We start from the raw sequence: 13,057 nt of genomic DNA on the forward strand, positions 1-13,057 counted from the left end.
CCAGAAAAATAATTTTCAATTTTTATCATCCAATTAAAGATATCCTAATGGACTTTAAGAAAAGGCAAACTGCTTTACTTAGAGAAAGAAGAGATTAGGATGAAAATAAATAGTAAAATTTTGAATATTAGGTAAGGAAGGTAGAGAAAAATCAACAGTGATTAAGTGTCATGGTATCTGGAAACCTTTTCATATCACCTTCCATAAAAGTTAACATATAATTAACAAGTAACAGAATGCAAGGCAAATATATAAATCTCCAAATTTTTAATATACCCATTTCCAATCCTTTCCTCACCACACCTCTTACCCAAGCCTCCAAAACACTAAGAAAATGACCAGAGTTTTACCAGAGCAGGAGATTATAAAAATCTTTTGGACTGACATGGGCTTGTTCTTATTCCTTGTTACTCTAAGTTCCTAAGCAACTGGAACTGTCAAGAATATAACCCAGATCCTGGCCACAGCTCTGTGAGTAAATTAGATATGTAACTGCAAGTAAACTATTTAAAGGCTCTGGACTTCAGTTTCATCATTTTTCCAAAATATAATTTATTGTCAAATTGGCTAACATAGAGTGTGTACAGTGTGCTCTTGGTTTTAGGGGTAGATTCCTGAGGTTCATCGCTTACATACAACACCCAGTGCTCATCCCAACAAGCGCCCTCCTCAATGCCCATCACCCATTTTCCCCTCTTCTCCACCCCACCCTCCCCCATCAACCCTCAGTTTGTTCTCTGTACTTAAAAAGTCTCTTATGGTTTGCCTCCCTCCCTGTTTGTAACTATTTTTTTTTCCCCTTCCCTTCCCCCATGGTCTTCTGTTAAGTTTCTCAAGTTCCACATATGAGTGAAAATGTATGGTATCTGTCTTTCTCTGAATGACTTATTTCATTTAGCATAATACCTTCCAGTTCCATCCACACTGCTGCAATTCAGTTTCATCACTTAGAACTGAACCTATCTGCTTTCCAACGGCAAAATTCTATAAATCTATATATTCATTAACTTACCATTTTGTTTTGTCCTTTAGTTTTGGAGGCTGAAAATTACTTTTTGACATTAAGAAGAGGGCCCTGGAATAAAAATTTCAGTTAAAGGGCAATATTGAAATACTTTGATTACCTCATCTAATAATCAGAATGAATATTCTGTAATCCATTTACAAATTACTACATACGTAGACACTGATGAACAGTGGTATGGAATATGAAAATTAATTTAAGATTTTACTTATTTATTAAGTTTATTGATAATGTAGTTTTATGTATGTACATATGTATGTATGTTATCTCTACGCCCAACATGGGGCTCAAATTCACAGCCCCGAGATTAAGAGTCTCATGCTCTATAAACTGAGCCAGACAGGAGCCCCTGGACACTAAATTTTTATATTTTAGATAGCCAATAGATATTTAATTTTCTTTCTTTTTTTAATTTTTAATTTTTAATTTTTTTAATATATGAAATTTATTGTCAAATTGGTTTCCATAAAACACCCAGTGCTCATCCCAAAAGATGCCCTCTTCAATGCCCATCACCTAGATATGTCATTTTCAAACAAGCTCTTATTCATAAGGCAAAGCTACCAAATATTAGAGAAGAATTTTATCACTATACTTTTAACATATATAACTAATATTATATCTTAGATATAAGCATGTATAGTAATTAAGTATCATTCTATAACACAGAGATGATATGTTACTCTAACATTAGGTTGTATGCTTAGTGGAAGATTTGCCTCTATAATTGTCTTGGGTATACAAGCAAATTATATCTACTTCCTAGTCTGTTCCCCTCTTTTGGACAATAACTTTCCAGATTCTCTCATTATGAATAATACAGAAATCACCCTGCAAGAGGACTTTCTTTCAGTATGAATTCACCTTTGACTCATTTTCTAGGGACTCTGGGGGTAGAAGGATGGAAGATTTAAGAAAAGTTCTAAAATGCTCTATTTCAGTTTTTCCAACAAAACCCTTTATAGGTTTCCAAGCAAACCCATCTTTTTTTAATAAATTTTTATTTTTTTATGTTTTATTTATTTTTGAGGGAGAGAGAGACAGAGCATGAGCAGGGAAGGGGCAGAGAGAGAGGGAGACACAGAATCTGAAGCAGGCTCCAGACTCCGAGCTGTCAGCACAGAGCCCGATGTGGGGCTCAAACTCACAAACTATGAGATTATGACCTGAGACCAAGTTGGAGGCTTAATCAACTGAACCACCCAGGCGCCCCCAAACTCGGTTTTAAATACCAAAGATGTTTATCTTTTTAAAGATGAAATGATTCATATATAAAGTTTATATTCTTACAACTGTGAGGCATTCTTTTAAATCTGCTCTTCTTTAGTCTTTATCTAAATGCTAACCAATAATTAGGTAATAATAGATTGTTTTTTCACTAATAATCAATTTTCCATGTTGCTTTGGTTTATGCATGTGTAACAGCTGCCTTTAACTGTTGAAAATTTTTGCTTTTAATTCATTAAAAAATTAAGAAAAAAGATTAATTCACCAACTATTGGACATTCAGATTTTTTTCCACTGTTAACCTGGAATGAATAATTCTTAGCTTTTTTTCCCCTTGGGTTATTTCCTAAGTATAATTTTCTAAGTAGTAGAATCACAGAAACATTTGTACTGCTCCTAACAAGTAACATCCTAAAGGTCTGTACATAATGGCATTCCAACAAAAAGTAGGTATCTTTTAACTTTTGTATCTTTAGTTACTTGAGAAGTCAAATAGTTTTCCAAGTTTCTTTGTATTTGGTACTTGCTCATTAACAGTCTATCTTTTGCCTTCAGAGTCTCTAAATAAATTCCTTATGTACATATACATATATACTAATCCATTGTCTATCTTGCTAGAAGGATACTTTCTGCACTCTGTTGATTTTCTTTTCAACTTTATACTGTTTTCAACTTTATACTTTAAAAGCTTAAATTTTAGCTCAATTCATCTTTTACTTCAAAATATAAAAACACTTTCAAAGGCCATCAAATATTTTTTTGAGAGACAATATACCCTAAAATGTAAATAATAATTATACTAAGCGTAACTACCTCTTAATTATCCCTAGACAAAATAAACAAAATCAAAAAAAGAATAAAAAAAAATGTCACCTACATCCTATCATTTGCTCATAATTCCACTTAGAACAGAAAAAGAAACAATTGATGGAAGAATGTAAAGACTTAAAAAAAAACTTTACAAATGATAACTGCTATATCTAGTATGATTAAGGGAGATTTGCTTAATGAAACAGCTTTACACTTGATCTTAGCCAAAAGGCCGAGAAGTGATGATGAAACAGCTTTAAATAGTACAGATGATTCACTCCACGTTGTCTTAGGAAACAACACAAGAGAGCAGGTATTGGGTGCAACTGATTACCCCTAAGTCCTTTACAACACCTTTACTATTTCAACATACTTGCAAATGAGCTGGAAATACTCAAGTTATCAATATTTCATTCTCCCCAAAGACTTCATTAATAACTGCATAATTGTAAATAGTGAGAACACCTCATTGGATGGAGATCAAACATAGGTGGTTGAAGCTCTCCAAGTTCAATTGCTGTTATTCCTACTGCCCAGATATCACAGAGTTGGTTGTAGCCGCCATTCTTTTCTACTGCTGCAACTTCTGGGGCCATCCTAGAAGGAATCAGTGAATATAACATTTTTATTTTTTAAAAATGATATGAAATCTGCTCTTTTTTGTTATATTCACTCAAGAGAAATGAGGGAAAGAGGCTGAGAGACATTTACTAGGAAAGACTTAATAAAGACCACATGTATAAAGATATATTCTTTTCAAACTCATCACTTAAAAATCTTCCATCTTCTCTGAAGACTAGTGCTCTGAGGAAAAATTTGGTTGTCTTACTTTAGTTTCTGTTTTGTGAATCTTGTCATATAATATGGGAAAAGAAAGAATACCTAAATCCCCATGAAGGTCAGAAATGCTTCCAAAGGAGGTGAGACTTGAGAATGAATCAGCAGGGAGGTAAGGTGAGTGAGGAGCCTCAACATTTTAGTTAGAGGAAACAAGTGCAAATACAGGGAGACAGGAAAAGAGCACGGGACATCTGGAAAGGTGACAGGACAATGCTACTCAATGTATGACCTACAGACAGGTATGGAGCCATAAGCTGCTTGTTAGGAGTCTACGATAAGTACAGAAACTGAGAGTATTAACTCTTGTCCAAATACATGATCACTTTTTAGTAATTCAGTCTGGGATGAATTTATTTTATAAAAGTTTGAGAGGATTTAAAAAGTATTTGCAAAATGAACCTCAGACATAGGAGCTAGGTAATGAATGCCCTACTGATTATACAATGAAGTTTAGATTTTGTTGTGAAAATGCAAGATTTAATTTTGGATATAAACTTGTTCTGAAACTCATGGCAATAGGAAGGACAGTATGAGAGGAGCTAACACCAAAGTCAGGTGAATGAGTTGGAAGACAATTTCAAAAATACAAGGGAAAAATGATAAATGACTTTTCAAAGGCAGTGGCAGAGGGGACTGAATGAAAGGGGTTGACTGAAGAGACTGATACAAGTATAAAATGCTTGTGGATATTGAAGTAGAGCTATTATCAAACAACTGTGAATATATCTAAGATTAAAGGTCAACTTAGTGGCTGAGTTGGAGTTACCTGTTTGGGATTCAGTGGTTTATAATGATGGCATTTGATGTTATAAAGTATAGATATTACTAAGGGGAAATATTCTTTTTTTAATGTTTACTATTTTAAAATTAATTTATATTGATATTAAATATCCACACAGAAGCTGTTTTTATAAGTATTTGGATTACACAAAGTTATATAACACAGTATCACTCAACCTAAAGGTGGTTAAGAACACAAAGTATGTATACTAAAAATGTCTGCTATAAGCAAGTACTAAATACATAAAAATGGATATAGGAGTAAAGAGAAGAAAATGATCATTAGTATGGAACAAAACGACTAAAGGCAAGTCTCAGAGAGGAAAGTTGAGCTGGAACCCAGAGAGAGCATATGTGTTTTATCTCTTCTGCCCACTAGAATCAGTTAGGGGTGGACAACTGGAGCACCAAGTTGACCAAGAGTGTTACACTTCCTGGCTCAGTGGAAGGCAGAGAGTGATCAATCAGTCTGCCACAGCTGAAGAAAGGCAGAGCGTGTGACACTTTTAAGACAGGGCAGGACTTGAGGGAGAGTTAAGATGGCGGAGAAGTAGAGAACAGGGATTTCTCTCATCCCTCAAACACAGCTGTATTAAGGTCAGAACACTTGGAACACCCAGGAAATCAATAGCGGGAGTGACAGGAAGATCTCCACAGGTGGAGGGAGACAGCTTGGCAGACAGAGGTGCAAGTATGCGAACTGGGGGAGATAAGAGTGTAGGCATGGAGGGGAGAGAACCACTTCTGTGGAGAGACAAAAGGGAGAGAAAGGCTGTGGAACCACGGTACACCAGAATGGGGTCCTGGGGAGGTGGGGTGCAGGCTCCTTTAAGACATCGGTTTTGAATCCCAGCTAGATGCCTAAGAGGCCGGGAGACTGTGGAGCAGGACAGTCTATTCCCACAGTGTCTATTCCCACACTATTCTGTGAGGGCTGCCTGAACAGAGTAGTTTGAGATACTCAGAGGAGGAAAGATTGGGGTGTCACCACTTTTTTCTCCATCACCAACATGGTGGGGCTTCAGGAAACAGCACGGCAGCCTCCACTGGAGGTGGGATCAATTACAACAAACCCTGCCACTCCGTGCCTGGCAAATGCTTTTGTACTGGAAGGGGACTGACACTGAGGGAACCAGACCTCCTGACCAGCACTGCCACCAGTCCCAGGCACCAACAGACCTACAGTTTTGTATGTTAGTCTGTTTCTCTCTCTCTTTTTTTTTTTTTTTCCTTCTCTTTTCTCTTCTTTTTACTCTCTTTTTTTTCCTTTGGAATCAGGCTCATAGTTTCTGATTTGATTTTTGGTCAATTCTTTGTACATATATATATTTCTCTGTTTTGTTGGTTTAATCAGGCTTTTTTATTTTTTACTCAATTTTTTTTAATACCTTTTCTATATCTCCTTCTTTATTTTTCTTTCTCTCTCTCTGGATTAAGCCTTATAGCTTCTTTGATTCTATACTTGGTCTTTTTTTTTGCTCCTTTCATTTTTCTCTTTGTATGGGATGAGGTTCCCCGCCCTTCCCTTTTTACAGGGTTACTTCAACAAACAAATCAAAGAACACTTGGTGGAAGTTTCAAACAATCCACCCTTATGAGCAAGGAGGAGCTTTGCAGAGGACTGTCCAGTGGGACAGAGCAGCCAAATATGCAGCAACAGAGTGCATACAACACACTACAAAAACACTTTCTAAAGTGCAAGGCCCTGCACAGTGTATGATCCCTACTACTATATTTAGTACTCGCAGGTGTAGGACACATAACAAGCTATTAAAATACCTAAAAGACAGAAAACGAGCCAAAATGACAAAATGGAAGAATTCTCCTCAAAAGAAAATCCAGGAAGAAATGACAGCCAGAGAATTGCTCAAAACAGATATAAACAATATATCTGAACAAGAATTTAGAATAACAGTCATAAGACTAATAGCTGGGCTTGAAAAACGCATAGAAGACAGGAGAGACTCTATTGCTATAGAGATCAAACACCTAAGAAATAGTCATGATGAATTAAGAAATGTTGTCAAGGGGCACCTGGGTGGCGCAGTCGGTTAAGCGTCCGACTTCAGCCAGGTCACGATCTCGCAGTCTGCGAGTTCGAGCCCCGTGTCGGGCTCTGGGCTGATGGCTCAGAGCCTGGAGCCTGTTTCCTATTCTGTGTCTCCCTCTCTCTCTGCCCCTCCCCCGTTCATGCTCTGTCTCTCTCTGTCCCAAAAATAAACATTGAAAAAAAAAATTTAAAAAAAAAAAAAAAGAAAAAAAAAAGAAATGTTGTCAATGAGATGCAAAATAAACTAGATGCAGTGACAGTGAGAACGGAAGAAGCAGAAGAGAGAATAAGTGAAACAGAAGATAAAATTATGGGAAATGATGAAGCTGAAAAAAAGAGGGAAAGGAAATTACTAGACCATGAGGGGAGAATTAGAGAGCTAAGTGATTCAATGAAACTAATATCTGTAACAAAGGAGTTCCAGAAGAAGAGAGAGAAAGGGGCAGAAGGTTTTTTTGAACAAATTATAGCTGAGAACTTCCCTAATCTGGGGAAGGAAACAGGTATCCAAGTCCAAGAGACACATAGAATTCCCTTCAGAGTCACTAAAAACAGGTCAACACCATGGCCTATCATAGTGAAACTGGCAAAATACAAAGATAAGGAGAGAATTCTGAAAGCAGCTAGGGACAAACGGGCCTTCACCTACAAGGGTAGACACATGAGGGTAGTAGCAGACCTGTCCACTGAAACTTGGCAGGCCAGAAGGGAGTGGCAGGAAATATTCAACGTGCTGAATAGGAAAAATATGCAGCCAAGGATCATTTATCCAGCAAGGCTGTCATTCAGAATAGAAGGGGAGATAAAGGCTTTCCCAAGACAGGGCAGGACTCAAGATAAACAGAGAAGATGAATATACTAGGGACCTAATAAAGAGTAACTGATATAGTCAGGGTACAAAAAACATAAATTTTGACTAGAGAAGACTGTTCACAGGGGAGGAAAGTCACAGAAAGAGACTGAGGAAGGAAACAGGCATGTGATAAAGGAAATTCTATAGGTAATCTAACTTAGTCATGTTTTCTTTTAACTTTTATTTAAGTGATATTTATTTTGTTTTTTTTTTTCCTGTTGTTAAAATTGATACGTGTTGACAAAGAGAATTTGGCCTACATGGAAGAAAACATGTCAAACATTATCCCACCCAAAGAGAGCCATTGTTTCACATATTTACATCCATAAATTTTATTCACACACATATCTTCTATAACATGGTATTACATTACGCTACTTTTAATCTTACTTGTTTCTTTTTTGAAAGTTTGTGTGTGTGTGCGTATGTGTGTGTGTGTGTGTGTGTGTGTGTGTGTGTGTGAGAGAGAGAGAGAGAGAGAGAGAGAGAGAGGGAGAGAGAGAGAAACACACACATACAAGCAAGGAAGGGGCAGAGAGAGGGGAAGAGAGAATCCCAAGCAGGCCCTGTGACATGGGGCTAGATCTCACAAACTGCGAGATCATGACCTGAGCTAAAATCAAGAGTCCCTTGATGCCCCAGGTGCCCTAATCTTGCTTTTTTGAATAATAGTATATCATGAGCCTATCCATTGCCTATTCATCTTTTACAATAGGATTAAAAAAAAATTTTTTTTTTGGTTTATTTATTTATTTTGAGAGAGAAAGTGTGTGTGAGTGGGTAAGGGCAGAAAGAGAGGGGAGAGAGAATCCCAAGCAGGCTCTGCACTGTCAGTGCTGAGCCTGATGCAGGGCTCAAACTCAGGAGCCATGAGATCATGACCTGAGCTGAGATCAAGAGTCAGATGCTTAACTGACTCAGCCACCCAGGTGCCCCTACAACAGGATTTTTAATATCAGCAATTTACTCCACTGATTTGCATAAACATACACAATTTCCTTAACTAATTCCTTTTGCATGTGCGTGCATACTTTCCCCTCAATCTTTAAAGTATTGTAATAAAGCTCTTCATATAATTTCTATGCCTCTCTGATAAATTACTACAAGCAGAATTAAGACTAAAGAATACAAGCACAGTTAAAGGTTTCTGGGAAAACATTATTGCCAAATTATCCTTCAAAATTATGCTATCAATTTCTACTTTCACTGTCAAATATTTAGTGATAGTAATAGGTTTACCCATGATTCCAAATATTTTCCAACTTGAAAGAAAATAATGGTGTTACTTATTTAATTTACATTTTTGGTCATTGTTAGGGGAAACAATTTTCATATTTTATGACATCTTCTATGTATTATTTTAATAACTCTGCTTCTAATGAAATACTTTATTAAGAACTTATACATTAAAGACATTAAAACCTAGTCTGTCATACATATTTTAGAGGATATTTCCTGACTTGTTACTTACCTTTCACTTTTGTTCAAGCTGGTAGATACGCAGACATTTTAAATTTTCATGTAGTTAAATCTATCACTTTTACCCTTTAATGTTTTATGCTTTTGTGCCAAGAAAGGCTTACTTAACTCTTAAAGCTGATAGTTACTGATAGTTCTTTTGGTTTCACTTTTATATTGAACTATTTCCATATACAATTTATTTTGGCATTAGATATGAGGTACGGAGTGACTTTAAATTTCTTTCCAAATAATATATTATTCAAACACTGTCTATTTAAAAAAATCCAAGCTTTTTTTACAAACTTTAAATGTTATCTTTTATAATTTCACTAAATTATTTTATATATTAAGGTTTATTACTAGGTTTTTTATTATATTTCAATTATCTGTCTTCATTGATGAAGGCAGCATTTTAGAAAGATCGTTTTGTCAGTACTTGGTAAGATGCGTTAAAAGGAAGGTAGCTGATAAAGACTAATGGTAGGATGCATGAATTTTAAACAACCAGAAATTGAAATCCTATATTAAAACAGAATCAGTACCAAAAGGGTAACAAAATGATAAGAGATCATAATAAAAGTCTTTCTTTTGAAAAATCTCATACCTATGAGTCTTCTTAATACAAAATCCCAGAGACAGTAGGAATTATTATTAGCACTTTAACTCAGGGAAAGCTGAACAATAAAAATGAGTATCAAAGTTCCCAATCAGAAGTATGATAGTATCAAGGAGCATGCAAATCTCCAGACTTGTATTATCACTTGTCTTACTAAGTATCAATGCAGATCACTAACTGTGAAGAAATGAAGATGCACAAAATTCAATCATAGTATCTTACCAGTAAGGGGTGCCAATGAAAGATTTTCTCTTTGCAATGGTAGCTGTTATTTTTGCAGCCACACCAAAGTCAGCTAGTAGGGAAAAAAATTGGACAAAAATTTTAGTTCTTTCAATAAAGTCACCAACATTTCTAAATTTCACCCTTAGGCATGACATTATTAATAATTCAGATAGTAATGCCAGGGAAATATATATAAATTGAATCCCGAAATCTCTTCTTGCTTGGTTTATAACATGCTCATTAAAGGAAAATCATTTTTTTGGCACTTTATTAGAATAAAACATACTTTACAAAGAACAAAGTTTAATAAAAAAATTTACTACAAGCATACTGAAGTTTAATTAAGGGAAAAAAAGGGAAAAAAATAAATAAATAAACCACCATGTGGATGCCTTTTATTCTAACACAACTAGGGTAGTATTTTGGTGCCATTAAAAAAGTCTTTTTCTCTATAAATACTTTTTTATTGTTGTTTCACATGGTTATAAAAAACTGATTATACGTATAGTTCATTTTTGTCATTTAAGTAACACCTCAGGGATTCTACTCTTATTCTCCTTAACTGTTAATTCTGATGACTGAATAATGTTCCATAAGTGGATTTATTACTGTTTTAACAGTTTCTATATTGCTAGTCCTATGTTTGTACTTCTTTCTATATAAACGGTGTATAATCAATACTCCTATGAATATAGATTTTTTTTTACCTTTAGGATTAAGTTCCTTTAAACAGAGTCTCAGGAGTAAAATTACTGGATCAAAACTTGAACATTATTGTGGTTCTTGATATGAATATTAAACTTGTATAATGTTAATTCTCATTTAAAATTTTATTAAAATTTTTAGGAAAAATGTGAGAGACTTGAAATAACATACCTAATTTTACATCACCATGATCTGTCAATAAAATATTTGCACCCTAAAACAAAAATACAAATACTATTAAATTAGTATCACAAAACTCCTTCAAAAATTATCTATTTAAGTATATTAAATGAACTTACTTTGATATCTCTATGCATTTTGCCTTTAGTATGCAAATAGGCAAGACCCTGAAGTTTAAAAAAAAAAAAAAGTATGCATTAGCAAAGCTGCAAACTTAATGTCTATATTTTCTATTTAAATTCTCACTGAATAAGAAAAACTAAATGTCTTCTTCAGAGGCGGTGGAAAAATCTAGAAGACTTTCTTTTTACTAATCAGTTTCTTTTTACTGTATTTTAAGATTTCGAATTCATTTTCTAGTAAAAATCAGAAATATTTTACAACACCACCACCACCACAATCAAGATAAGGAACATATCCATCACTCCAAAGTCCCTCCTACACACAAATACTGACCTACCTTCTATTACTACAGATTTAAATTTTCCAGACTTTTACATAAACTGAATTTCACAGTATATTCTTTTTTTGTCTGGTCTCTTTCATTCACAATAATTAATTTGAGATTCCTTGTTAATGTGTGTATCAATAGTTCATTTTTATTATTTCCATTGTACAGATATACAAGAATTTGTTTACACACCCATCTGTTGATAGACATTTGGATGGTTGGGTTGTTTAAAGCATTCGGCTATTATAAATAAAGTTGCTCTTAAGGTTCATATGAAAGTACTAGTATGACTTTTTCCTTCCAGGTGCCTAGGAGTGTAATGGCTGAATTGTATGGTGCTAATAAATTTAAACTTTTAGGCAACTGCCAAACTGTTTTCCAAAGCAGCTGTACCATTTTATATTGAAACCAGTAGTGTATGAGAGTTCCAGTTAATCCATATTCTCATCAATCTTCTTAAGGTCAGTCTTTAATTTTGGCCATTCTTTGGTGAAGTGTCTGTTCAAATATTTTGTCCATTTGTTTATTAGGCTCTTATTTTTTTTTATTACTGAATTTTGAGAGTTCTTTATGGACTCTGGATACAAGTTCTTGATCAGATATATACTTTGCAAGTACCTTCTTCTAGTCTCTTAAGTGTCTCTAGAAAAATGGAAGTTTTTCATCTTGATAAAGTCTAATTTACCAAGTTTTTCATTCAAACTTTTGTGTTATGTCCAAAAGTGCTTTGCTTAATTCAAGACTGCAAAATTCTCTTCTGTTTCCTTCTAGAAATTCTAGTTCTAGGGTTTATATTTAGGTCTGTGATTACTTTTGGGTTTTTACATATGATATGAAGTATGACTTAAGGTTAATTTGTTGGCATAGGGATGTCCAATTATTCCAATACTATTTATTGAAAAGTCTATACTTTTTTCACAGATTTGTCTTTTCAATTTTGTTAAAAATCAGCCATCCATATAGAATTTACTTCTGGTCCTTCTGTTCCATTGAGGTACTTATTTACTCTTATACCTATACCATTATGTTTTGATTGCTATAGTTTCATAAGTCTTTTTTTTAATTTTTAATTTTTATTTTAGGGAGAGAGAACATGAGCAGGGGAGAGGGACAGTAGGAGAAAGAGAGAATCTTAATAAGGTTCCATGCTCAGTGTGGAGCCCGACACAGGGCTTGATCCCACAATCCCTGGGATCATGACCTGAGTGGAAATCAAGAGTCAGACGCTCAACTGACTAAGATAGCCAAGAGCCTCAGGACTGCACTGAATCTATGGGTCAACCTGGGGAGAACTGACATCTTAACTACTGTGAGTCTCCACATCCATGAATATGTTATAGTTCTCCATTTACTTAGGTCTTAATTTTTCTTAGCAGTTTCAGTTTTTAGTATGCAGGGGTTTATGTATCTTTTGTCACATACATTCCCTTAAGAATGTCATATTTTTGTTAATGTTGGTATTATTTTTTAAAGTTCTGAATGTAGTCAGTGTATAGAAATCCAATTGATCTTGTACATGGATCTTGAATCCTGCAAGCTTTCTAGCCTCACTTATTAGTTCTAGAAGCTACTTTGTAGATTCTGTTCCATTTTTTACACACGTGATTGTGTGGTCTGTGAATAAAGACAGTTTTACTTCTTACTTTCTAATCTGGATGTCTTTTATTTCATTTTTGTCTTACTACACTAACTGAAACCTCTAATACAATGTTGAAAAGAAGGAGAGCAGGCATCTTTGCACTGTTTGATCTTGGTGGGAAAGCATCTAGTCCTTTACCATTAAGTATGATTTAGTTGTAGGTTTCTCATAGGTGTTCTTTATCAGGTTGAACAAG

The 13,057-nt window shown here is 34.8% G+C and overlaps 1 protein-coding gene and 1 pseudogene across 3 annotated transcripts in view; both read right to left on the minus strand.

Annotated features, from left to right (window-relative positions):
- Positions 1 to 13,057, minus strand: part of MAP4K5 (mitogen-activated protein kinase kinase kinase kinase 5) — a 113,581-nt gene that overhangs the window by 41,719 nt on the left and 58,805 nt on the right. For all 3 annotated transcript variants that reach the window (XM_047861725.1, XM_047861724.1, XM_047861723.1), the window contains exons 7-11: positions 10,891 to 10,938; positions 10,763 to 10,805; positions 9,884 to 9,956; positions 3,527 to 3,658; positions 1,013 to 1,075 (exon numbers count right to left, since the gene is read on the minus strand). In XM_047861725.1, coding sequence (XP_047717681.1) covers positions 1,013 to 1,075; positions 3,527 to 3,658; positions 9,884 to 9,956; positions 10,763 to 10,805; positions 10,891 to 10,938 — 359 coding nt within the window. The remainder of the gene's footprint in view (positions 1 to 1,012; positions 1,076 to 3,526; positions 3,659 to 9,883; positions 9,957 to 10,762; positions 10,806 to 10,890; positions 10,939 to 13,057) is intronic.
- On the minus strand, positions 3,184 to 3,305 carry LOC125169368 (uncharacterized; annotated as a pseudogene).

This window comes from Prionailurus viverrinus, chromosome B3, assembly GCF_022837055.1.
Source record: "Prionailurus viverrinus isolate Anna chromosome B3, UM_Priviv_1.0, whole genome shotgun sequence".
NCBI classification, from domain to species: domain Eukaryota; kingdom Metazoa; phylum Chordata; class Mammalia; order Carnivora; family Felidae; genus Prionailurus; species Prionailurus viverrinus.